This window comes from Rhinoraja longicauda, chromosome 21 (genome assembly GCF_053455715.1).
Source record: "Rhinoraja longicauda isolate Sanriku21f chromosome 21, sRhiLon1.1, whole genome shotgun sequence".
NCBI classification, from domain to species: Eukaryota; Metazoa; Chordata; class Chondrichthyes; order Rajiformes; family Arhynchobatidae; genus Rhinoraja; species Rhinoraja longicauda.
Genome location: NC_135973.1, coordinates 33,155,278 through 33,183,153, shown reverse-complemented (window position 1 = coordinate 33,183,153; position 27,876 = coordinate 33,155,278). Strand labels below are relative to the sequence as shown.

The window sequence follows — 27,876 nt, the reverse complement described above, 5'->3', positions numbered from 1 at the left end:
ATCTTTAAGGTGTTCAACGCACACAGTCAGCAGATGGACGACCTCTTTGATATCCTAATTGAAAGTGGAGGTAATGTGAATTAAATATATTAACATCAGAATCTGACTAATGCACTAGTAACATCTGAAAGCATGTGGAAGATACCAGATAGAGAGCATGATCTTCCTCTTTCTTAAAATAGGCACTACATATATACTGAACATTCAGTCAACTTCCACTTAACCTGACAGGTTAAAACATCTATAAACACATGATGCTTGCCAAGTGCATTTTATGATATTGGAAGTAGACTTCATGTTGAGGAGGTGACAAAGAAGATTGATGAAGGTTGGGCAGTGAATGTTGTGTACATGGATTTTAATTGGGGGTTTTGATAAGGGCCCTCATGGTAGACTGATCCAGAAGATTAAGATGTATGGTATTCATGATGATAGCCATATGAATTCAGAACTGGCTTATTCGTAGAAGATACAGGGTTGTGGTGGAAGGTAGATGTTCTGGCTGGAGGTCTGTGACCAGTGGAGTTCTGCAGGGATCTGTGCTCGGACCTCTACTGTTTGTGATATATATACATGACTTAGACGTAAATGTAGATGGTATATATAGTAGGCTACACCAAATTGGAAGAGTTGATGACAGTGAGGAATGCTGTCAAAAGATAATGGCAGATGGAGTTTAATCTGAGCAAGTGGGATAGAGGGATTCAGCTACAGGGAGAGATGGATAGACATGGATTGGTTTCTCAGGAATGTCGGAGGTTGAGGGGAGACTTGATAAAAGTAGGCTAAATTATGAATGGCATATGGGTGGACAATTGGAGCCTTTTTCTCCAGGATGGAAATGTTAAAAACATTGGACATATCTATAAGGTGAGAGGGGGGGAACGTTTAATGGAGGTGTGAGGGGCATGATTTTTATACAGAGAATGGTGGGGGCCCGGAAACCATTGTCAGGGGTGGTAATGGTGGGGAGAGATATGATAGTGGCGTTTAAAAGGCTTTAAGATAGGCACATGGATGCGCAAGGGAAAGGGTTTCTGGATCATGTACAGGCAAATGAGATCAGTTTAGCTTGATATCAGGTGCAGCACTAAACTGAATCTTAGAGGCCCGTTCCTGAATTGTTCAGTTCAGTTACACAGCGCGGAAACAGGCCCTTCGACCCCAGTCAACACCGATCAGCGATCCCCGCACATTAACACTATCCTACACACACTAGAGACAATTTACACTTATACCAAGCCAATTAACCTACAAACCTGTACGCCTTAGGAGTGTAGAAGGAAAGCGAAGATCTCGGAGAAAACCCACGCTTCTCCGGCACTTGCATCATAAAGTCATCCACATGTGAACAGCCACTTTCATTATGATTGATGTCATCGTAATCTCATTCAAGAATATGGTCCTCATTTCAATTCATGACATTCTTATGATTTTACTCTACTTATTTTGAGAAATTATAGTATAACACTTGGAGCAATCGTTTATAGATCGGGGTGGAAAACATGAAAGGATATTGTTTTGTGTTTTTCAATTAGTTCTAACGTTTTTTTCTCTTATGCTTTGCAAGTTCCTAGTGTGTTAATCAAACATTAAATCCATTATTGCCCTTTTGTCATTCAAATGGCATATGTGGAAATCTTCAATTTGATTATTTAATTACCTTAAACAGTAAAATCAATAGAAATGGGGTTTTTTTCTTATCCTTACTATCTTTTGTTGTGTAACAGAGATTCCACCAATTGTCAAAGAAGAATCGTTCCCTGCTACCAAGATGAGAGCTGTTGTTGCCAATATCTCCTCCTTGCCTGTAAACTCAGCATTGTCACGTCCACCACCACGAATTCAGATGGCTCCTCTTCCATTGTCAATGGAATCAACCAATAATCTCTCAATCAGTTCAGAAAATCAACTGGAAGCCTTTCTGGACAGTACAATGTTATCCAGTGACAATGTTCCTCAAATGCCCATCAACCAGGAGAGCTCAGACTCTCTTTCTTTAATGGAGGATCTTCCGAATGACCTACTGAATACATCCAGCATTCTGGATCAGCATCATTCTGTGATGGACCCCTGTGATATGCATTTCTCTGATGAGAGTTCTTGCCTGAACTTAGACCTCCCGGACAGTAATTTGGACAATATGGACTGGCTGGATCTGACGATGCCAGGTTCAAGCACAGGACTTACTCCTGTTAATAATGCTGCTCCTAGTGTGTTTTCCACTGATTTTCTGGATGGTCATGATCTTCAGCTACATTGGGAGTGATGTAACCAGTCTTTCAGTGGTACTCAAGCAAAAAGAGGATGTTGTCTTAGTGTTGTGAGTTAATCATCTAGCAATGGTTAGAACCCAAAGTTAGTAACAAAGCAAGCCAAGATGAGATTATCCAGTCTGGTTCACTTGATTGCTACCAGAGAGTAGAATGGGTAGTGAAAGAAACAATAATTCATGGCAAGCTGACAATCTGGCCATATTCAGACTTCTTATTTCACGTTTAATCTGGTGTCAGTGGTGAATAGTTACTGTTCTATTGAAATTGAAAAATAATTTCTTCTTCATGCAAGTGAGCTTTTCTGTGGCCGGCCTGAGCCAAATTGCATGATATTGTGGAGTTCATTACACTGGCTGGTTCAGTGAATTCTTATTAGTCTGATGAAACACTTCATTCTTTTAAAGCCAGAAATGTTTTTGAACCAATTAATCTTTTCTAAATTTGTACATTTTGTGTCGATGGTCTTTCTGTAATATTTTCATCATTTTATTACATCAAGCAGATATGATTGTCTAGAGCCAGGGCAAAACAACCATTATAATGACCAGGGAGATTCAGACGATGGCATCTTGAGGTCAGGCATAGGTTTTTTGGTCGATGCAAATCCTGTGGGTTTCATTTGTCAGAGGCTCTTCTGTTTTAATTCAAGCAGATTATTTGTGACATTTAGAGTCTGTTCATTTAGAACTCATAATTTTCTACAAAATTATCTATGAATTTTAATTTCCAAGCAATTTCATCGGTACACAAGTGTTTGACCCTCTGTAACTTTTAACCAACATTAAAGATAAAATGATCAATTTGAATTATTTCAATGGCAAACACTTTCCCACTTTTTCTAAAGTTTGAGTGGAATGAAACAAGTAGATTCAGCAATATTAAAGTGCTTGATTTGTGATTTTCCACACATGCTGACCATGCTAATTCTTATGGGAGGCAGCACTGAACAAAACAATTATGACTATATTAATAACTTCAGATAGTTCCTCTGTCCCTCCCCAGTTCTTCCTGTCTCCAACTACATCCTATCTTTGTCCCCCCCCTCCCGCCGACATCAGTCTGAAGAAGGGTCTCAACCTGAAACGTCACCCATTCCTTCTCTCCTGAGATGCTGTCTGATCCGCTGAGTTACTCCAGCTTTTTGTGTCTACCTTCGATTTGAACCAGCATCTGTAGTTATTTTCCCTTATATGACTATATTAGTGCTAACCTAATACATGGTTTCATATTTTTTCAAATGTCACCATGGTAGTTAAATATTTAACTTTTAAAGATCCATCTTCTTGCAAATAAAACTGGGAGAGCCTTGTTTTTATATAGGAATGAGGGATTAAAACACGTCATGTTATTGACGTATGAGGCTCTGCTTGCTTCCCAGAACAGGATTTGCCAAACACTTGATGAAGGAAAAAAAATATATAATGTTGAATGCAATGTGATATTTTGAAATGTTGTGTGTCCTTCCAAAGGAATTGATAGTCACTAATTAGCCAAAGGGTTTAAGTATAGAGGTACAGATTTTATAAATCAGAGAAAAAAACTGTAGTTTTTAAAACTAAAGCAGGATTAGCAATTTTGAGAAGGAAATGGTATTTTCTATATTTTAGTGGATTAAATTATAGTGCAAAGGATGTGAATTTATAATTAATAAATAATTGCCTTTACCAAGAGAAATATCTATCGTGCCCTTCAGAAAACAACCTTTGAATCATTTAGCACATTATGAACTGTTGATTTATGTCATGCTGTTCTAATCATGCCTTTGATAATGATTTGTATCAAATGGTTAAATATTGGGGAATGTGGGATTGTTTTGACTTCTGCATTGTAGTGCAACGGACAGTTTAAAGTCATTTAGAGTTTGAATGTACTTGTTTGAAGTACTTTGCCATAATGCCCCACAGTTCTGGTTGTATTGGTATTATCTTCACATGGGATTATTGATTGTTTGGATTTACAACTAGATTAACAACATAAACTAAAAGCACAGAACCAATTGAAAGCCAAAAATTTTAATGCCATAGAATGTCTGGTCAAAGCAACACTAATCATGATTGTTTCTGTGTATTTTTGCACTCCATTGAAATTTGAGAACAGTAATGTGATAAATGTCACTGATACAGAAAAATGAACCATTCTTAAACTGGACTCTGATGTGCTGCCATAGCTACAAAGGCACTTCTATGTTCAACTTGCATCTTTTGTCTTGCTTTGTTGCTTAGTAATGTTATCCAACACTGCCTATTCCAGTCACACTTACACTTGACCTCTTCTATGAAACCTGCTCCCAAGTCCCTGCCAATGTTGCACTTAACCAGCCATTTGAAAATAGAAGTTTAGGTCATTGAATCTGACAGATTCTTTGCCAATATAAAAATAGCACCAAATCTGATGTTTGCAACCTTGTAATAATGATAACCTATATTTGGGATTAGTGTTCAAGATACAAACTGACATTGGATCGCAGGCATAATGGTTTGAAACACCAATATGCTTTGTCAATGCACTATCACACATAGTTAATGGAAGTTTCATCAGTAAAAGCATAATCTAAATCAGCCAAAGAATATTAGAGCCAGAATGGGAGGGCAAATTATGAATAGACACCATATCTGAAGAGATTGCTATGGAAGCTGTTTGAACTGCTAATAATGATGTGTGGTCTGGATTGAATATACTAATTACAAATAATCCCTTAAATGCAGAAAAACTGCAGTTTAGATTTGAAAGAGATATGAAGGGTTGTTATATTTTTGTGACAAAGTATATTTTCAAAGTAGCGATGGATTAATTCATTAAATGCAGTTTCATTGTAAAGACAATGCAAGATAGTTTATTATTTATGAATTCCTCACAATGATTGTAGTCCTAAATCAGGTCAATGTCCAGATATTTGAGATAAATTATGTAGGAATGCGATTGAGCAATATTATGCCCCATTTTATCCAATCATCATGAATTCAAAATGCAACTGGGTAAAATTCCAATTGCTAAATATCATGGATATGTTAGTATCTCCTGTGTAGGAAGGAACTGCAGATGCTGGTTTAAACCAAAGATAGACACAAAAAGCTGGAGTAACTCAGGGGACAGGCAGCATCTCTGGAGAGAAGGAATGGGTGACGTTTTGGGTCAAGACCCTTCTTTAGTCATGGGAAAGAGAAACCTTTCCCTTTCCCGACTGTCTGAAGAGGGTCTCGACCCAAAACGCCACCTATCCCTTCTCGCTAGAAATGCTGCCTGACCTGCTGAGTTACTCCAGGATTTATGTGCCCATCTTCTGTTAGTTTGCCATGATAAAAAATAAGATTTATGTCTGTGTAAACATTCGGACATATAATTGTGCATTGTTGATTTCAGGATTAGGTGGCTGGCAAAATCAAAAAATTCGAACTTATGATTCTTTAAATTAAACTATAAATAGCTTTGATAATCAAGCAGTTACCAAAGAAAAAACTGCATTTTTTTCCCTTAAGGAGTTTTGAGTGCAACTCCCTAATAATTAGTCCCTCTCATAACTATCTTCTTTTTTTCATAGCCATACTATGTTAGCATCTCAATTTAGTTTGAAATTGGTAAATTTCCAAAATTGAAATTTTACACATTTTAGCACTAGATATTTGATATGGTCTTTGGAAATCCAGAAAAATAAAATGTATACGCGTTTGTCTATATCAAACCATGATGCCTTTTTCAGTACTGTTTGCACCCATGTGAAATTTCATATCATGTTCGAATACCATTGGTTTTGCACATTTGTATATAAGTAATGCATATTTTTATATGTGTGGTACATATACTCGCAAGAGCTTTGTAAATATTGGCAGTGTTGTAGTTACTGATATGTATCAGAAATTTAGCCATTACTGTGTTTCAATAAAATGTTACTGTCCTGTTCCTTGCCTTGTGACTTATATCTTTCCCATACACTCATTCAATCTATTAGTTAGTAACTAGAAATTGTAGTAAGGTCAGATCAAGTTGTTAAACTTTTTTATTAAACCAGGAATTAATGACAGAGACTTAATATTTCTCCCAGAGAATGAACAATTCCTCTTCAGCCCATGTTGGAGTCTCTTCCTGTTTGGCCCTTTTCCACACCCGAATCCAAACTCAAAATGACAGCATTTAACTTTGGACGATCCATTTGATTAAGCTGTGGCAAGGTGTCACTGTTTGTAATTAAATGGCTGCTCCAGCTCCAATGCCAAGAAGAAGTTTATTTTACCCCCACTATGGATACTTTCCATGTGATTAATGGTTGGAATTGTCATTTGCCAACAAGATCATAATTTAGCTAAACAGCTTGTGGGTTTTCATCTTAACACCATCTTTGACTCCATGTCCTTTAATACCTATAACAGAAGTTTCACAATCATTTATTTAAAATTACTAAATGAGCCTGAAGGGGTTCAGCCTATGAGGCTTGAAGGTCTAAATAGCCTACTCCACTCATTTTTACGTTCTTTTATTCTGTTCAAATGCTTGTGTTGTGGTGGAGGCGCGGCTGTGAAGCAGGCTTGAATTAGGCTAAATTTGCCTTTAGCTATGCGTTTAGTATTTGACATTGGGAAAAGACCATCTACCCCTTTTGCCACCTTCCATAATTTTCTCACTTGTGATGTTTTGAACAATTCAATAATTAAATGCATTAAACCACTCCTCTCATGTATGGACAAATATTCCTGCAATAGGAGGAATCCTTTAAGATTGTTTCACCCCTGTCTTCCAAAAAAAAGGTCAACTACTTATTACAAAGATTAGAACCACAAAAACATATACAATAATAGACAACACTGTCCTAGTTCATTCATTCAATACTAAACATACAGAAATACCAAATAAACTTGAGAAAAATACTACTTTTTAAACCAAGCAGTAAACATTATTGCCTAGATCTTGTAATCCATCGCACCAGATTTGATTTTACAGATGCAAATTCTGCAGATCCATTTTGTTCATGATTTAACCCATTTCTGGTAAAAATCTTCCCTTGGGCACTCCACACTGTACACTTCTGGTCACGATCCACCATAATGCAGCGGTCCTTTTGAAATCTGTGTTACTGTTGTTAATTAGAACTGAAAATAGTGATCCCTGGCCTTTCATTATAAATTTTAAGTTTAAAATAAAAGTTAGTCAGCAGACAGCTGGATAATGATGTTTTGCTCTCTGCATGTGCCGGACTGAAATTGTGCTGCCCTGGCGGCTGTTAATGCCATTGCTAGGTTTCATAGTGCCGAATGAATATAATCATGACACACCTACATGTCACGATTTGTGCAGGTCTTTAAGCCCTTGCTTCACGGTGGTACAGTACACTAATGGTGCCAATGGTCACAGGGTGAGTGGAATAGCCATTGGCACAGAAGGCATTCAATATGCATCTCAGCCCACCATGTTGCCTTGGCAACCTTTTCCACAGTTACTCTGGTTGCCATGAAGATGCTTTTTTTTACAGCTCTGAGAAACTTCAAGTTTTGACTTTTACCCTCGTATCAGCAATGATGGAGCAGCTGCCTTCTCTGCAGACAGCTATTTTCAGGAATCAACCACGTTATATTTTAATGCAGCAGAGAGGAAAAAATGCTAATAATTTGATTAACAAACACCAAATTTAATCAATTTCACAATTCTTTTAACGTCCCCCATTTTTCTAGCTCAGAAAACTGCTGAAGGTTTGTCATATTTTCCCTGTATTTTTTTAATGATTTTCTTTTAAACGTTGTTTCTATCATACACCCTTTTGTTGCTTCGACCCAACTTTTGAAATTTATCATTGACACATTTGAACATACATTACAATCTACGCATTTCTACTCCTGCACAGTTGACAGATTCAGTGCCACATAGGAAACAAACTTCAAAATATATATATATTTTAACCCAACATAAAATCCAGCAGAAGGTTCAGAGGGCAAAATGTGTTAACTGACTGAAAGAAAAACCTAAGATGCAGTCAAATGTCAAAATAGACCGACAACTCAAACGTCAAATAGCCTGACACACGAACATAATTCCATCACTTCTTATTTTGTTGTAGGTATTGAATGAGATAATGACAACAAAGTCTATGCACCATTGCAGTTCAATAGGGTAGAGGCATATTTCACATCAGTCGACTTGGACTGTCATTGGATAGGCCAGCTTTACATTATTTAGTAATTACACGTATCCTCCCAAAGCAAGCTATGCATCTGATGATCAAATTCCCATGGTGGTAATTTCCGAGAATGTTGCCAGGATCTATGTTTACAACAATGATGGTGGCATCTAAAAGGTTGTTGATTTTGCTATGCCTTCATGCATCACTGAAGGCTCAATATTTTCAATTGTGTGACTCCCAATAGCAATAATTGGGCTGTCACATGCTCAGCATTGCTGGGCTGCTGTTCTACCTTTCTGTTCTGGGATCCCATTCCAGATGTTTTCATTCAAACATAACTAATAGTCAACTACAACATTAAAACATATCTAAATCCAATTCTTAAATCAGACACATCATTTAATGTCAGAGACAAATGGGTTTTATACAATGGCCCATCCCGAGATATACGACTGGGAACCGTACACTTTCCTGCAATTAAAAACAGAAAAAGCAGAGAGGTGCTGGAGATTTAAAAGTTGGCCAAGAGCAGTCGGGAACAAAAAATCTTAATCCAGAAAGTGTGTATGTAGAATTGGTAAGGGTGGAAATAAAACAAAGTACACAACTCTGGGGATGGTTAATAGGCCACAGAATAAAACCAGTATTGAACACAATGATTATAAAAAATATAAAGATTAGAAATGAACAAGAATAATAAGTACAGGCCCAGAGGATTTTAATTTTCATATATATTGAGCAATTCAAATTGGCAAAAACAGATTGGAGGACACGTTCATATACACTGGAGTCTTTTTCTTGAAAAACAACAACTTTGAAGAACTATCAAGGGGCCAAACCATCTTCAGTCTGTGTATTGGGACAGGGTTAAAAAGGTAAATTGTCCTATAGAAAGTGATTTCAACATGATGAATTTTATAATTAATTTTGTTTCCCAGGTGTTAAAATTTAAGTCTCTGCATTCAAAGTTAAAGCAAATTACAGGAACCAAATGGGGAGTTAATTTAAAAACACAATGTTCCCAAAATAATTAGTAATAAAAATCAATGGAAATATCTGAGAGACCTTTTACACAGATTAACAAGAGTAATGAAACTACACTTTAAAAGGTTACAATACAATGGGACAATGGAAACGACAGATATTAAACCATATTTCATGTTTTGTTAGTTTAAAAATATGTATGGAGAATCAACCGTCAAATGAACTCGATGAACATAAGTAATTCATATTGATAGTGTACGAGAGAAATTAATAGAACTAAAGAATCATCTAGACCTGATGGTCTACTTCATAATGTGTCAAGACATGGCAACAAAGTTAGTGGATATTTAGCTATTTGGCTGTTAGTTAATAGTCCAAATTCTTTATTTTCTGGAACAGTACCTAGGAATTGGAAGGTACCAAAATAATTTTCCCATTCAAGAAAAGAAATGTTAAAAAAACAAAATCGAAGGCTGGTTTGCCAGACACCAGTTGTAGGGGAAATGAAATCTATTGCGAAGGAAGTGGTAACACGACAATTGGAAGATCTTATGATTAGTTTTTAGTAAAGTAATATTTTTTTGCAAAAATAGAATTTTTGCAGGATGTAAGGAGGAACCAGAGGATGTAGAATATTTAGATTTACAGAAAGACATGCAACAAATTACAACACAAAATGTGTGACACAAGACTGAGCCTCATAGGGGCGGCACGGTAGCGCAGCGGTAGAGTTGCTGCTTTACAGCGAATGCAGCGCCGGAGACTCAGGTTCGATCCTGACTACGGGTGCTGCACTGTAAGGAGTTTGTACGTTCTCCCCGTGACCTGCGTGGGTTTTCTCCGAGATCTTCGGTTTCCTCCCACACTCCAAAGACGTACAGGTATGTAGGTTAATTGGCTGGGTAAATGTAAAAATTGTCCCTAGTGGGTGTAGGATAGTGTTAATGTACGGGGATCGCTGGGCGGCACGGACATGGAGGGCCGAAAAGGCCTGTTTCCGGCTGTATATATACGATATGATATGTTTGTTTGGTTTAAAGCAAAGCTTTATCGGTTAAAGGACAGAAAACAGTCGGAACAGCCAGGTTATTTTCAGAATGGCATAATTCAACTAGTGTATTATTATTTGATCTTAGTTATTTTGCAATCTCTATCAGATGAAGGAATTTGATAAATGTCAGATGGGGAAGATGACAGGTCTGTAATAGGCTCTGCACCCTTTAAGGAAGTGGCAGGTAAAGTGATAATGTGGGGCAAATCAGGAAATTATCCAACAGGTAGAAACAAAAACCCAAAATACATTGGTATTGTTGGTATCGTATAAATGTTGGTATTTACAGTGACCATACGATACAGAAATAATATTGTTATATAGCATGTTAATTTTGGAAGGGGTTAGAGGATAATTATAAAAAAAACTCAGCAGTAATTATAAAGGGCTTCAGCAAGATCTCACTTGGAATGTGGAGTGCAGTTTTGGTTTCCTTATCCAGTGAAAGCTATACTTAAAGATGGCACAACAAAGAATCTCAAAAGGATTATTATAAAATAGAATGAGCTTACATTCTTTGAAATTACAAGAATGCAAATAAAGTATATTGAAATATATATCTATTCGTAATATAACAAGCTGAGTTCACCAGCTGGAATGTCTAGAATTTGGGCATCCTTTAATGAACCCAAGAAGCAACTTTCCTTGGTGGAATTCTCCATTTTAAAAGACCGAAAATAAGACTTTGAATGCTAAAGGAATCAAGGAACGTGATGACATGGAAGAGAAGTGATTTAGGTGCAGAAGTTCAGTCAAACGCGTTTAGAATGGTAGCAATGTCAGGGGTCCTGTGGCACATATGCCCCTTTTGTGTGATAAAGTTACAAAAGATTTTTGGTTAAAATTGAAAAAGGAAATAAGTTATTGATGATTGAAGTTGCTAAGAATGTAATCGACTCTTTTAATTGGAAAATAATCAGTACGTAAAACATACAAAGCATTTCAACTTTAAATAAATCCATTATTTATACAATATCTGAATACATAAAATGTACAGTTGATGGTAACATGACAGTGTATTGGTAGAAACACACCATTAGCAAAATGTTGTTCATTTCAGTAAGTTACCCAAGTGATGCAAGTTTCAGAAATGGAGAAAAAAAAAGTATCTTAAGTATGGTAACACAACAAACCAACAAGACTCACAACAACCCCACATACCACAGAATTGCAGTCCAGAGTGAAAGCACCAAAACGTATTCTATAAAATATACATGTAGCACAAGCTAAATGCACAGATTATATATCAGAATTCAATTTGTATTCCAGCCACAGAAAATTCAGGTTTGTTGGTTCTGTTTAAAATCAAAGGTAGGAAGAACTTGTAATCTAAAAGGACAGTACAGACAAGATCGAAAGGTCCTGCAGAAACTTAAGGGGAAATTTTAACTGGAAACCAGTCATCTGATGTATTTGTAAAAATCAGTAAAGATACACACAATAGATGTAACACACCAAACAAAAAGGTGGTAGAATGCAATACGACATGTTAGGACACAAGTACACTCGTCACATGTCACCCATTAACTATAAATGTCTTTGTAACAAAAATACAGTAAAGTGGACAGTTCACAAAACGTTGAATGGACTCAGAATGGGTTAAAAAAACCTCATTAGATTAAATAGAAACCTGTAGTTCAGTAATAAATTCAAGAAAAAAAATAAATCCCATTTCAGCTGATTTTAGTTAAGGCAACAGTATTTGCAGGACTGAGCCCATTCCTTTAAGTCCTGCTGCCTATTGCTTCTTGAATATTCGGTGTTAAACCTGTGCCAAGACTCTGAAAATAGTGCAATGAGCTTTGAGAGCAAACTACCTTGAGACATCAGGGTAACAATGCTGTTCCCTCTAGTAAGATGCTAAGGCAGCCATAGATTTTACTTTATTCAAAAGGTTGGTCTTTGAACTCACTAGTAATTGAGGCAAGAATCATCAATGGGGTCATTATGGTACCTGCAGGTGCAATTGTCATTTATGCACATTTTGTGCCCCCAAAGTAGACTGGTACTAGTGAACATCATCACACCTCATGTGCCTCAGTTGCACTATCAAAATTGTAACAACTGATTCTAAACCTAACAAGCTGAAACACACCAATGCTTTTATATTAACATCCAGATCACTGTGACTTTATCAGGGGGAATTTAAAATAATCCATATATTTATTAGGTGTACACACAGAAACAGATTGCACAGAGATGGGTCCACGCATAAAATGTGTGTGCATGTACTGCAAACCCTGGAACCTTGCACCGAGTCCAAGAATACAGTGCTAACACACTACTAGATATACTGAAAGATCACACTGCCAATTCAACTGGCAAGAGTCGAGCACTTTGAATATAGCACTGCTTCTCCAATCCTCGATCAGTAAACTGGTAAATGGTTAATACTGACTCATTTTATATTATTCTCACTGCGACAAACAGCATTACACACAGCAGTCTCTTACTCATTCAATTTGCAGAAGTGAGCTCTGGCACTATTCAATATTTTAAATGAAGGAATTCCATAACATCACAATTTTATAAGCAAAGAAAACTCTGCAATAACGATATCAGACTACTTCATACTAGAAGTATTCAACGGCTGAAACTGATGCTGCTTTTATTAGGGCAACTAGTGAATTACTGCATACTTTTGTGAACAAGCATTTTTAAAAAAGTATTACCCAATTGCTTAAAAAGTGGCTATAAATTATTACAGCATCTTGGAGCCCTTTTAGCAACAAGGCAATTGAGGGTGATGAGGAGCAGTAAACTACATAGATCACGTTTAGTTATTGCTCACTACTCATTATCTTTAACATGGTAGTCTGTAGCAATTTGTCCCAACATTTTCGCATTTGCAGCCTCTGTAACTAAATGCAATTTTTCTTCAGCCAGACCCTCTTTTCTTCTTCTTTCTATTTCCCACTCTACGAAAGTGTCAAACAGGCTTGGCCAAGCCTCATCCTCACTGTAGTTTGTTAGATCAGGACCTATCACCTGAATAAAATTTAAGAACATGTTCCATGTATCTCGAGAGATTCCCTTTATTCCAGGCGGATTATCAGTTAAGAAGCTCAGCCACTGGTCCAATATGAAAGGTGCGTTCTGCGTGAACACCAGTTTCCAGAGGGCCACAGCTATTTCCCTCCGTAGCGATCGCTGGCCTTCATCAGAGTCTAGTCCAAACTGAAATGTAAACCGATACAAATCTTTGAACTTGTCCTCAACTTTGGCTTCATTCATAAGGCTGGGGAATCTGGTACGAATCCCTTCAATACTGTCTGCATTTAATGCTTTACATCCCTCAACAAATTCTTTCCTGAAAAGAACGAAAAGAAATTCAAGAGCTTGAATCACATTAGCAGATTGTAAAATCATATTAAACAATGTAAAGCATTGCTCACAACTGAAAATAAAATCCTTTAGATAAGTTAATTTAAAAAAAGGTCAATACACTTATTTTATACAAGTAACCTTCACTTATTTTGTACATTACTATGCAAATTAATGCAGTGACTTAGAGAACTTTACCCTGGAAATATACAAGTATTTCAACAGCCAAATTCATGCTGAATTATGACCAGATTTTCAACATGAATGTTTTGGTAAATTATTAAACATTACAACCTATAATGCATTGATTTTGTACATTCACTCTGGCTTCTCTAGTTTCCACCCACAACCCAAAGACATGGTGCTGTGAGGTTCTTTAGCAACTATAAATAGAAGGTTGATAGGAAGATCAATGAGAGTGGATGGGAATATGTGAGAGTAGGTTACAGGGTGATAGATGGGAAAATGGGATAGTCAAATAGACTCCCATCATCCGAGCATAGAATCAATGGGCTGAATGGCCACAGGCAAATTGGAGGAAAGAAACAGCACCTCATATTTCACTTGGACAACATATAACCCAGCAGTATGAATATTGATTTCTATAATTTCAAGTAACCCTTGCATTCCCTCTCTCCCCACCCTACTCGACCTGCCAGTTTTACTATTCATATCCCTTCGATATCACCTCTACAGCCAACAATGGAACATTATGGGCTCTTTGGCCATCAGTGCCGGCTCTGATCTGTTCTGTACCTTTTCATACCTCTAGTTTCCCTCTCCCCTGACTCAGTCTGAAGAAAGATCGCGACCCAAAACGTCACCTATTCCTTTTCTCTAGAGATGCTGCTTGACCCACTGCATTAATCCAGCAGTTTGTGCATATTTTCAGTGTAAACCAGTATCTGCAGTTCCTTCCTATCCATTTGATACCTGCCTGGGGCCTGTGTGGATTATTTCTTCAGAAAGTTAAAGGAAACACCAGAGGGGTGTTATTTTCCGTTTCATGGCTCTTTGTGCTTGAGATACAGAAGACGACATAACTAGTATTTGTTTTCAAATCCTGCCAGCATGCAAAACCCACGCTCCTTGTAAAATGCTGGACTGGTAATAAATCAGGTCGGATTTTCACAATTTCCCAGGATTTGAGTGTAGGAGTTTGATGGAAGGAAACTGGACTCTACCAATATTTTTAAACATTTTTCACTCAAACAACTTCAAGTGATTTTAAAGTTAACGTCATTAAGGGCATTTATCAGAATTACAACGCCCACATGGCAAATATCCTAAGGTTATAATTCACTGGATATCAAGCAGTGACATATCAATTACTTTACTATTCCTGCTGGTATCTTTGCTAAGTGCCATTGAGCATCTATTCCATCCATTCAGCAGAATGGGACCTTGTCAATACTTCCCATTCATTTAGAATAGAACCAGTATAATCATTTGTTATTTGATAAATGAATGCAAACGTCAGGATGAGTTTGCTCACAATGTTGCCGCCAGAATTAATACAACTAAAACATTTCTGGAATGATTAATTTCAAACATTATCTAGAACTTACCTGGTAAACTTGCACATAGTACCTGCTTGAAATTTCCATGCTAACAACAATACTATGAACTCTGTAGGATCCACAGAAAGGTCATTGCAAAACCACTCCATGCCCTCCTCTAAAATGGAATCCTCGTGTGCGTCCTTATACCTGCTAAACAATTCTTCAGCTCTCTTTAGCGAGAACTCATCACGGTGCAAAAATGATTCTTCTTTTTTACTGTCGCCAGAGTGAGCAAGCTGGGGCTGGGTTGATTCCAATACAACATCAGTTTTCTTTGTTCCATTGGCAAGTATATCTCCAGAGGCCTTTTCACACATCGAGTTAAATTCTTCACCAGAGACAGCCAATTTCTTAACATGTGATTTGCTACCAGATTCTTTATCTCCATTCTTACTGCCCAGCGAAGAAGGGGGATTTTTGCACTTGGTGACACACTGGCCCATGTTGCTTAACTGCAGCTCTAAAGCAGTCCCCCTCCAGTCACGCTCCCGCTATGCTCCTGTCGCTCCATACACTTCAACTTGCCATCAGGAATACTGTTTAAAACAAAATAAAATCATTACACTTTATTCATAATTTCACCACTAACTCAAGAGTTCACAAGTTTTTAATATTTCATACATAATATTTACTCAAGAATTTTATAAGCAAAGATATTAATAAAGAATACCACATGAACACTATTGTTAAAGATACATAATGTTGTAAATTACCTTGATTAACTTGTTTGAGAATTGCCTTGTTTGAAAATGTAAAACATGTCTTTTTCAGATCCAAATCATAAATTAGGTTTTTTTTAAATAACCCCTCTCAAACAAAATCTCTCCCATCTCAATTAGTTTAAATCTGGTAGAAAGTACAAATATAGCTTAATATGTTTGCTTATTAGTTTCAGTAAAACACACTTAAATCATGAATATCTTTAATTGGTGTTTGTTTAATGGATTTTACACGTATAACATCTTTAATGATTTGTGACAGTCTGCAGCATAATTACACCTATCAAAAACTTCATTCAATTAGATTTTTGTGAAGGAGAAAAATGGTTTAATAATTTGTCACAAGGTCGATTATTCCACTTCCTCCAGGGGCAAGCAAAAACATAGGCCCTATTGCAACAGAAGTGTAGACACCTGGCAGAATCATAGGAATCACTCCAGCATTAAACACTAGGGGACATTTATAATGGTACAATAAATAATGCAAAGTAATCTAAATCGCTCCGAGATTACAATTTGCATGTCAATAGGCCTTGTACAATTGACTAACCTTGATTGCAAAGTGAAATGAGAACAAAGTTGCTTCAATGTATTCTTTAATAAAAATAACTACATTTTTTAAATTTCACACAATCATCCTATCTTTTCAACCAGTCAGTAACAGAATATCATCCATTACTACTTGTTTGGAATCAGGTTTACTTAATTTTATTTCTTTACTACATAAATAAGTGAAGAGGATATCCTGTTTACAATAGAATAACAATATTCTCACATTGGAACGACAGAACTCAAGTTTCATTTTGAATAGATCAAGTCGGATACCAAGTTAGAATGGAATCGTAGATATCTACAAACTATTTGCCTTACTCCAGGTTAGGTAACACTGATCAGCAACTAGCAAATATAGCTCTCGACTGCCTATTCCTCAACAAATTTAGACTACACCTTCCATGTTTTTAATGTTGCATCAACCAATTCTGCTTGTTTGAGATTCACTAACTTCAAACTTGCATCGTCTTATGTTTATGCGAGGGAGTGGCGTGAGGGCGAAGGAGGAGGGCGAGGGAACATGCTAGTTTAGTTTATTATTGCCATGTGTACCAAGATAGAGTGAAAAGCTTGTTTTTTTGCATGCTATCCAGTCAAACTGGACACAAGTGCAAACATACACAAGTAAAAGAGTGAAACTAACGCAAGTAGAGAAACAAGGATTTGTAAATCAGGACTTTGCAGGTGCTGGTTTACAAAAAAGACAATGCTATTGTAAGTAGGTTCTTTGGGACAACATCCAAAGAGTCATCATGTTCCAGCACCCTCTTGCAAATTTCAATGATTCAATGGTCCTTTATTCTCAAGTGTGTAGGAAAGAACTGCAGATGCTTGTTTAAACCAAAGATAGATACAAAATACTGGAGTAACTCAGCGGGACAGGCAACATCTCTGGTGAGAAGGAATGGGTGACGTTTCAGGTCTTCAGACAAATCAAGTGTCAGGTCTCTGAAAAGTCTGGCCCAAGGAGATGTACAATTTCTTATTGTCTCACTTCAAGGCCTGGTGTCCTGGATGCACAGGATCAATGATGTTGGAGTCAGCCTGACCTGGCTGGTTCCTTTCTCTGCCACTACGTACTGTGCGGCAACCTCCCGTAGCCACCCATCCGCCGCGGTCTCCGTGTCCTACTGCCTGTCCTGGCCACAGAACTTCAAAGCATTTTCCAGTGATGCAGAGTCAAGCTTGTAGACCATTCATATCCACTAACTTTCCCCTTCACGTTCCACGTGACCATCTTGAGCATTAGCTATGTGCAAATTTCGACACTACTACCCTGTCATAGGCGTACAAACAATCCAACTCATGGTGGTGCTTTTCTCCATCCGGACTAATTGTACATCTTTTTTAGAACCGATATCCTTTCCCACTATTTTACTGACTATTCATTTCAACAATGCTGCCCCACCTTTTCCTTTTTGCCTGTTCACCCCAATGGGAATATCCTGGATATTTAGCTGCCATCCTCGACTCTGCAACCACATTGCTGTATTAACAATCACATTGCGTCCATTTCCAACTACTTGGGCTATTAATTTATGCATCGTGTTATGTGCAATAGGAGGCAGCATTTTTAGACTCATCGTTTTGTTTTTAGAAAACCAACATTTTCATTGTATATCATTGACTGACTGATTTATCTTACTGCTATTTTTCTTGCCCAAACACCAATTGTTAATCCATTCTTTTATTTTTATATGCAGTCTCTTCCTACCACGATCTGGTTATCCCTACACCAGTTTCCTGTTTTGCTTCCTGTGCACTTCTCTTCAGCATTCTAGATCCCTGCTCATGCAGATTCTGCCCCAAACTTTTCCATTTAAAGTTTTATTTATCTTTCTATTTATTTAATTCACTCGAACTCTCGTCTCGATTCAGACCTAGTTCATCCCAATGAAATAGCTCTTTCCTTTCCCAGTACAGATGTGAAAATCCATCTCCTCCACGCCAAGTAAGTCACAAAGTCATCTCACTCCCTGCTCCTATTAACCTTCTGCTAACTTGCCCATGACTCCAGCAACTATTACCTTTATGGTTTTTCCCATTTAAAAACAAAATCTCAAATTACTAAAATGTTTAAAGTTCCTTTCCAGCCCAGAGGAGATGTACCCGACCTTGGTAAGAGGTAAGCAATGGACCCATCAGATTTCTTACCCTTGGCTGTGGAATGCAATATCCCTGATCATCTGTAAATTCTGGAGTTGTTAATCTAAGATATGTGAATGACCGTTGGAGGAAATGGCAGAACCTCGTCTTCACATGGATTGAGAAATAGTCACTTCTATAAATGCTGCTTCAGATCTATGACAAATGAACCAGTGAGAAAGTCAAACAGGCTTTTCCCCTCATATTTATTATTAAATGTGAGGCGTTGCATTTTAGGAAGTCTCCCATGGGCAGGACCTACACAATGAATGTTAGGGGTCTTTGGTGTGTTGTAGATCAGAGGGAGCTAGGAGTGCAGGTACATAGATCCTTGCACTCAGGTGGCGTCTCAGGTATATAGGGTGGTCTAAAAGGCTTTTGGCACATTGGCCTTCATCAGTCAGAGTATTGAACATAGAAGTCAGGTCGTCACTTTGCAGTTTAATACAAGACATTGATGAGGCCACATTAAGAGTATTGTGTTCAGTTTTGGGCACCATGTTATAGGACAGATGTTGTCAAGCTGGAAAGAGTGCAGAGAGGATCTATGAGGATCTTGCCAGGACTCGAGGGCCTGAGCTATAGGGAGGTTGAACATTTCTTGGAGAGCTATTTCTTGGAGAGCAGGAGGATGAGGGGTGATCTTAGAGATGGACAAAATCATGAGAGGAATAGATTGGTTAAATGCACAAAGTATGGGAATCGAGAACCAGAGGACACAGGTTTAAGGTGGGTGGGGGGGGGAAGATTTAATAGGAACCCAAGGGGTAACTTTGCTTTTCACACAAAGGGTGGAGGGTGTTTGGAACGAGCTGCCGGAGAAGGTAGTTGAGGCAGGTACAATTGCAACGTTTAAGCAACACTTAGTCAGGTACATTGATAGAATAGGTTTCGAGGGATTTGGGCCAAACACAGGCAGGTGGGACAAGTGTAGATGGGACATGTTGGTGGGTGTGGGCAAGTTGAGCTGAAGGGCCGGTTTCCACACTGTATAACTATGACACATAGATACGTCTCAGAGAGGATCTGTGTTATCTCCTCACATTACTTTCCACCCATGATATCCCTAATTGGTGTCTCAAAACTCTATTACACAGGCACATTAAGATTACTCAACCCACTAGCCAGTCGCCATCATGTTATATTTTTACAACTACTTGGTCCAATCAAAACTTTAAGTAAATCAGAATTGCTCCACACTCATTTAACACCATTTCCTTCTCAATCTGGTTGTTCCTGGTGACACAACTTCATCATCAATCCTTCCAGCCCAAAGTGCACAGATTTGTGTAGAAAAGGCAGATAAATACTTTAGCTATTCGCGATCAGATGTGGCTGGGCATCTTGTAGGTTTTTCATATTTGATTTATGGGCAGGAGACCAGCATTCAATTCTATTGAAAATAAGTTGGCTCCCAGAGCAATCCCACCAAACTCACTTGCCCCCACTTATTTCTTTTGTAACTATTTTCTCCCATATGTTTAACATCACGACCATAATTTTGTTACCATTCACCTATACTAGTGTAACTACATAACCTATCAGTATGTCTTTGGGATATGAAAGGTGACCAGACCACCTAAGAGAAACCAATGCTGTGTCAAGGAGAAAATGTAAATGCCATTCTTTGATTTGCAAAAAAGGTCAACAGGGAATGCAAAGATGACACCCCTCGCCCCTCCTGCCAATTTCCTTTCGAGTGTAAACTGTGTTCTTAAATCCCTCTCAGCTTCTCCAACAAATGTAAAGAGCTCATACACAAATCAAATGGTCAAAAAATTATGACCATTTGATTTGCTGCCACTGTGGGCAACAATTCCTTGAGGGAATCAAAACGACTGAAAACTGGCAAACAGATTAATGTGCAAGTGGCCAAGAAGTACTCTGAAAGCTACTGCACTTTTGGTTGAGATTTACAGATTAGTGGGATTGAAGTACAATTCTTTCAATTGATTTGCAAATTATATTCCTAAAGTAAAATTGGACAGCTAGATCATTGTTCTTTTCAAAAAGATATGGAAGTGAGGTTGAGGTAAACAGTATTAAGGAAATAAAGTAGCTGGCAGCAGTGTGAGAAATCCAAAGCTCAGACATCATGAATCACCAATTACAATGCAATACAAATGTTAACATAGGCTATTTTCAGTTACAAAATGCTGCCCAAGAATTTTTTATTATTTTTTAATCATAAAAAGGCCCAATATCAAATAATACAAGTACTTCTGGAGCTTCACAAAAGGAGCTGTTGACCACTTGATAAATTTATAGATTTAACTGTTCAGTATCCCATTGCTAGAAAATCTGTTACACTTCCTTTTACTGATTTGCAAATAGGGCTCAAAATCTTGTGCCTCCTACATAACCTCTCTATTACAATTTCAGGTAACTATACTTACAGGACAGAATATAGGAATTTCCCTTTTAAAATCATCATGACAGGCAATTAGGACAAGAAGTCATAAACCCACATTTGTACTTACAGAAACAGGTGCAGGAGTTATGGGTGATCTCTAACATAATCGGTTTGTTGTACACACAGGGATATGGTGTCGGCACATCTAATGCTGTAAAATAGAACTGGGAATTATTATCTGCAGCAAGAGAATAACATATTATAAATGGTTGCATGTAATAACTGTGTCAGTCAACCAAAGGGAACACCATTGAGTAATTCTGACAATCGTTGGCAACAAGTGACCAATTGATAATGTGCACATTTATAAATATTTCACTTCATGTATTTATCTGAAAGAATTATTCTGATTTTGTTGCGGCAAGTTTGTTTCTCTACTCTTAACAAGACTACTTGCCGAGTAAATTATTTGTTTGCTAAAATAGACTGGCATTGTAAGCTCATTTCAGTAACTGATGCTGTTTCACAATAATATCCTTTAATATCAGAATCCCTGATCTCATAAAAAGTTATGTGCATACGTTTTGAAACAAGAGTTACTCAGTTTTTTACTACCAAATCACTGCTGCTTCAGGATATTATTTTTAAACATTTGACAAATATTTGCATCTCCTTGGTCTTAATGTTCACCTCTTCACTACTTATGATGGTTGAACTATTAATAGGTATATAAAATGGAGAATCATCTTATGAAAACTAGGTGATCTTTCTGCACACTATTTTGGTCCACTGCAATTCATTCATCTTAAAATTATTTTCAATAAAATCACAAATGAACCAGTAAAATTTAAACTTTCATCTTCAGTTTTACATTAACTTTCCATAAATTGACACATGCATAGAAATTGGACAGCATATGCTTTGCAATTCAACTGCAATGCAAATCATTTGCCAAGGAAAATCTTAGATTGACTGAGAGATCCACACAGTTTGCAGCTTTCCTTCTGGGGCCTCTACACAATTAACTAAAGCAGACAAGCACAGATGTGCATCGCTAATCAAGAAACCTCTTCTGGGATTTTAGATAACATGCATGTAAAAGCTCATCTTCATAATACTTGGTCTGCTTCCATTTTACTTGAAGGAACTTGCCCAGCTTGTGGAGTCAGGAGCTATTAACCACTCCTTCAGGTAGTATGCCCATCATACGTTGCAAACATTGCCTAACCCCCAATCCCTTCTTTGCCCCTGACCGTTCACCTACTGCCTTGTCACCACTCATCTTTCAGCATGTCCCTTGCTCCAAAAGCCTATTGACCTCTCAAGCCCCACCAAAAGCCAACCTGAACATTCCCAATTATTCTTTTCCAGCAAGAGACCCAACTAACATTCCCAGCAATTAACCTGTTTATTGCCAAGTTTTTTTTCATTATTGGGCATGGCCCGAGTATACTCGTGGGTGGCAGTGAACAGGTTAAAGATTGTATCTTGCATTAATCTTCAGGAAGGAACATCCTGACCTCCCTGCTGATAGGGCCTCAACCTCGCCACCTCTTCCACCAACAGTTAGTTTATCACAACATTTTTCAATGATCCTATCCAACTCCTCAGATCCCAAGACCGCCAGATTGATGGACCTTCCATGCAACTTCACAAGTCCCTCCCTTGACCAAAAGTTACCCAGGTTTCCTTGCGATCAGTGGAGCTGGCAAAAAGATGCTCCTTTGGCAACATAAGCATATTTAGAAACACCGAGCTTGGGCCATATGAGCAAAGCAACTGGACTTTGCAGTGGCAAGCCTCAAACAAAAACTTGGATGAAGTGAAAGGAAAGTAATCACAGTAAATTTAAATTAGTTTTGCTTAGAGATACAACATGTGAACATGCCCTTCGACCCAAGGTGAAACCATCCATCAACCGGTCACGAGTTCTATGTTACCCTCTCCCACTCCCTACACACAAGGGGCAATTTACAGATGCCAATTAACCTGCAAGTCTTTGGTATGAGGGAGGAAACCGGAGCACCCAGAGGAATCCCACACAATCACAGGGAGAACGTGTGAACTCCACACAACAGCACCCGAGGTCATGATCAGACCCAGATCTCTAGCGCAGTGAGGCAGTAACTCTACCGCTGCACCACTGTGCAGTCCAAAATGTGACATTAATTATGACTAAAACTACAGTTTATCATACCAATACAGTCTTAGCTACATTAGATTATTTTGGAGCACCAGCAGCCCTAAATGTCACTGAAGTGCTACGTTAAGTTCCTTCCCGTTAAATTTAGCAGCAGATTCAGATTTTTGTCAAATTAGTTCTGCAAACCAATTAAGAAACTATATTTGGCATTGAAACAGCCTGGTGAATTGCTAACAGATTTGCAGCTACTTCCACAGATGTAGACCAAATGACAAGGGGTGTGCTAAAGAACCTCACCATACTGCATACTTGTAAACATTGGAAAAGATGTATTTGAAGCTATATCCAATAGTTATATAAAAGAAACATAAACCAACAATGAATTACCCAACTTGCATCTCCTTGCAATCGGTGCAATAGACAATAGACAATAGGTGCAGGAGTAGGCCATTCAGCCCTTCGAGCCAGCACCGCCATTCAATGCGATCATGGCTGATCACTCTCAATCAGTACCCCGTTCCTGCCTTCTCCCCATACCCCCTGACTCTGCTATCCATAAGAGCTCCATCTAGCTTTCTCTTGAATGCATTCAGAGAATTGACCTCCACTGCCTTCTGAAGCAGTGAATTCCACAGATTTACAACTCTCTGACTGAAAAAGTTCTTCCTCATCTCCGTTCTAAATGGCCTACCCCTTATTCTCAAACTGTGGCCCCTTGTTCTGGACTCCCCCAACATTGGGAACATGTTATCTGCCTCTAATGTGTCCAATCCCCTAATTATCTTATATGTTTCAATAAGATCCCCCCTCATCCTTCTAAATTCCAGTGTATACAAGCCCAATCGCTCCAGCCTTTCAACATACGACAGTCCCGCCATTCCGGGAATTAACCTAGTGAACCTACGCTGCACGCCCTCCATAGCAAGAATATCCTTCCTCAAATTTGGAGACCAAAACTGCACACAGTACTCCAGGTGCGGTCTCACCAGGGCCCGGTACAACTGTAGAAGGACCTCTTTGCTCCTATACTCAACTCCTCTTGTTACGAAGGCCAACATTCCATTGGCTTTCTTCACTGCCTGCTGAACCTGCATGCTTCCTTTCATTGACTGATGCACTAGGACACCCAGATCTCGTTGAACTCCCCCTCCTCCTAACTTGACACCATTCAGATAATAATCTGCCTTTCTATTCTTACTTCCAAAGTGAATAACCTCACACTTATCTACATTAAACTGCATCTGCCATGTATCTGCCCACTCACACAACCTGTCCAAGTCACCCTGCAGCCTTATTGCATCTTCCTCACAATTCACACTACCCCCCAACTTGGTATCATCTGCAAATTTGCAATAATTTCTTATTAAAAAAATAAATGTGGTTAAAATCCACTAAAGTCAGAAGATTTGAATTATTTGACGTAGGAATACACTTCCACAGTACAGCCTGGAGAAATATCATTCCACCCAGCAGATCTATGCAGGCTTATGGTAAAATGAGCTTATTTTATCCTTTTAATCTCACTCTACCATCAAAATCTTCTATTCTTTCCTTTTGCCTCAAATGCATTAAAAGCTCAGGAACATTAAGCAATGAACAACCCTCCCCAGATTCCACAAAGTGGGACCTGTTCAGGCAAATCCCTTTGAAGTACAACTGAAACAAACTTTGCAAATGTTGCACAGGCTTGCTTCTACATGCAAGTGCAATCTTAAATCTATATTATAGATATACAGGTGTGTGATACACATTAATGGATATTACAGTACATGTCAAAGCTCCTTCGTGATTTAGCACACCAGTCACTGAAAAATAAGAATAGGAGTAAGCTATTTAGCATCTAAAAACTATTCACATATTCAATGAATCACACAAAGCCCTGCGTAAGTGATGGAAGACATTATCATCGCACACAATCTCTGCCCACTGATCCCATCAGGCATCACCTGCTTCACGCTGGCCCCATTTACCACCTCAGAACCCACTAAAACTGGCTGGGAACAAATTGCCCCTAATCCCTACAGATTGGCCACTAGCATCTTATGATCTATCCATATTTGCAGTTGTGAATTTCAAATTTCTAACACTGAGTGACAAGTGTTTCCTAACTTCACAATGGCAGGTTTGGCCCCAAATCCCCTTGCTTAAGACTGAGCAACCAGCAGAAACTGCTTTACTCCATTTAATCCAGCCAGATTAATAACCGTTTTTCAATTTTATTAGCACCATCAAATAGCTCCAGGACATCCAAGTTACAAGATATTCACACAAAACCATTTTTCTCAGACAGAGGAACCTGGAAATAGAAGACAGATCCACAGTGCAGGAGGTGACAGAATTAAGACCGGGATGAAAAAAATCATCAAACCAAAGAACAATAAATGTCATGAACTCTGTTCCAGAGAGGTGGAGATACAGTTTATGAATATATTCATGGCTGTCATTACTATATCTGTGAGCACTATGGTAATCACGGGCTAGGTGAAAGAGCCATAATCTTACTGAATGCCAGATGTCACAGGAGGCTCGAGTACCAATTCCCGTTTCTTACATTTTAACAGTGACTTTTTCCAAAAATGTATCACATTTTTCAGACATGACCTATGTCCAATAAATCATAAGGGTGCTTTCAAATCAACTGAAAAATTTCAAAACATTCAACCACACTATTCTTCACAATAAACTCGTATTTCCACTAAACAAAAGCCAGCCTGACTAGTCTAACGCACTTTGATTTCACACTTACTTCTTAAATTGTACCCATGCTATTTTGCAATGTAAAGAAAACAATTCCTGACAAGAAAGAACTTTAAAAAAGTTATATGGAACACCTGCACTATTCTCACTTGTTTTCTTTAAAACCTAAATTGAAAATAATCTCATCCCAGGAAAATTCCATTCGTTAGTGCCATTTGTCATTACTACTTGTCAATTATAACAAGTCCTAATTCCTGTCTCTGTCTCCGATTCACAACATTTTCAAAGCTACCTTCGTTCTCAGTAAACTCTGATATAAAAGAGTCTGGCAGCTTAATTAGAGGCAGGTAAAACTATAGGGCATAGGTTTAGGGTAAGAGGGAAGAGTTTCAGCGGAGATATGAGGAAGACCTTCTTAACACAGAGAGTGCAAGTAGCTGCAAGAGATTCAGAGGAGATATGAGGAAGACCTTCTTAACACAGAGTGCAAGTAGCTGCAATGCACTGGCTGAGAGGGATGGTTAAAACAGGAGCACTAACAACATTTAAGGGTCTAGATGAGCACTTGAATAGTTTAGGCATATGGCTATGGCTTGGTCCATATTGTGCTTTACAACCCCTAACTTATGGCTATGGACCAAGTTCATACAGAACATTGTTCACTGTTCCAATGCTGTATGAATCTATGTATTATATCTGCAATGTTCATTTTGGACAAATCAAGCCTTTCTTCCCATTATGCACATCAGATTTACCCAGTTTATTGGGAATGAGAACAACCTCTGCATGTCAATAAACCTTGCCCAAATCTTCTTGGTAATCATTCTACATTTCTCATTTTTCAATGCTATATTGAACACCGTTGTAGTCTGATTATCATTACAAAAACATTCAGACACCTGCTGCATTGATCTGACATACAAGAAGAAATGGTCCCATGGCAATTTTCTGCTGTTGTTATTGTTGAACACTCAAGGACATTTCTGTAAGTTGCTGTGCAAAGCTAAAAATCCCCATGACAATTCTTCACTAAGTTAGGGGTTGTAAGCACAATGACAAATGAAAGTAAAAAGTAAATATAATGGAGAGGATGCAGCTTTGGACTTTACCAGTGATTATGCAGTGCTCCAACAGTGTGTTAAAGAACAGGAAAAGGGGACAGTACCCCTTTTTCTCAAACCACCTGTAAACCTCCTGGTGAACCATAGATGCGGAAATGATTTTAGAAATGAAACAAACTGTTGTTTTACCAAGATTAGACATTAAGCAAGTAGTCTGACAACACAAGATATGTAGAGGGAAGAAAATGCAGAGTAAGGGCTAGATTTCATCAACACTCATGTAGAAACTGATGCATGGGTAATATCACCAAGGGTATTACGCAGATGGGGAAAGCCCAAATCACATTTTGCTCTCAATAAGAATCACTTTATATTACATTTTACAAGTATTTTTTAATCAATTTGACAATTAACCAATGTTATACTGCAAAATGCAGAAGTAAAAACAAAAGAAATTCACAATCAAAATGGATCAGAACCAAGAATTTTCAAAAATAATCATGTTGCCTAGTCTCATTTACATTACCTTTTGAAACAGAGTTTACAGTCATTGCATCACAGAACCATAGTAAGGTTTTGGGTTACAGAACAGATTCCAAAATTAGCTCTTTTTTCAGCTGCCAAGCAGAAAGTACAGTTTATAGATCAAGACCACAAACCGGTATTAACCTAATGGTTTACCAAACATCTCCTGTATGGTTTGTTGATTGGACCATCTACAACATTAACCTCAAAACACTTTAGCACCACAACGCTGTCTCCATAAAATCTTCCAAATTCATTGGAGGTCTAAAGGAACTAACATCACCACCCTTTCCCAAGCCAACAGCTCAACATTGTGGCTCTACAGTCAGTTCCATTGAACAGGACATCTAACCAGCATGGCTGATACCAAGCTCCTGA

General features: G+C 38.1%; 2 protein-coding genes across 7 annotated transcripts in view; one reads left to right on the top strand and one right to left on the bottom strand.

Annotated features, from left to right (window-relative positions):
* Positions 1 to 6,165, top strand: part of mrtfba (myocardin related transcription factor Ba) — a 163,753-nt gene extending 157,588 nt beyond the window's left edge. For all 6 annotated transcript variants that reach the window (XM_078418294.1, XM_078418295.1, XM_078418297.1 and 3 more), the window contains 2 exons: positions 10 to 70; positions 1,731 to 6,165. In XM_078418294.1, the coding sequence (XP_078274420.1) occupies positions 10 to 70; positions 1,731 to 2,269 (600 nt within the window). In that variant the 3' untranslated portion in view covers positions 2,270 to 6,165. The remainder of the gene's footprint in view (positions 1 to 9; positions 71 to 1,730) is intronic.
* Positions 6,166 to 10,202: 4,037 nt separating this feature from the next.
* dcun1d3 (defective in cullin neddylation 1 domain containing 3) overlaps positions 10,203 to 27,876 on the bottom strand; it is a 33,635-nt gene continuing 15,961 nt past the window's right edge. Inside the window, exons 2-4 of the mRNA XM_078418292.1 lie at positions 21,200 to 21,283; positions 15,310 to 15,839; positions 10,203 to 13,727 (exon numbers count right to left, since the gene is read on the bottom strand). Coding sequence (XP_078274418.1) covers positions 13,208 to 13,727; positions 15,310 to 15,746 — 957 coding nt within the window. The 5' untranslated portion in view covers positions 15,747 to 15,839; positions 21,200 to 21,283 and the 3' untranslated portion in view covers positions 10,203 to 13,207. The remainder of the gene's footprint in view (positions 13,728 to 15,309; positions 15,840 to 21,199; positions 21,284 to 27,876) is intronic.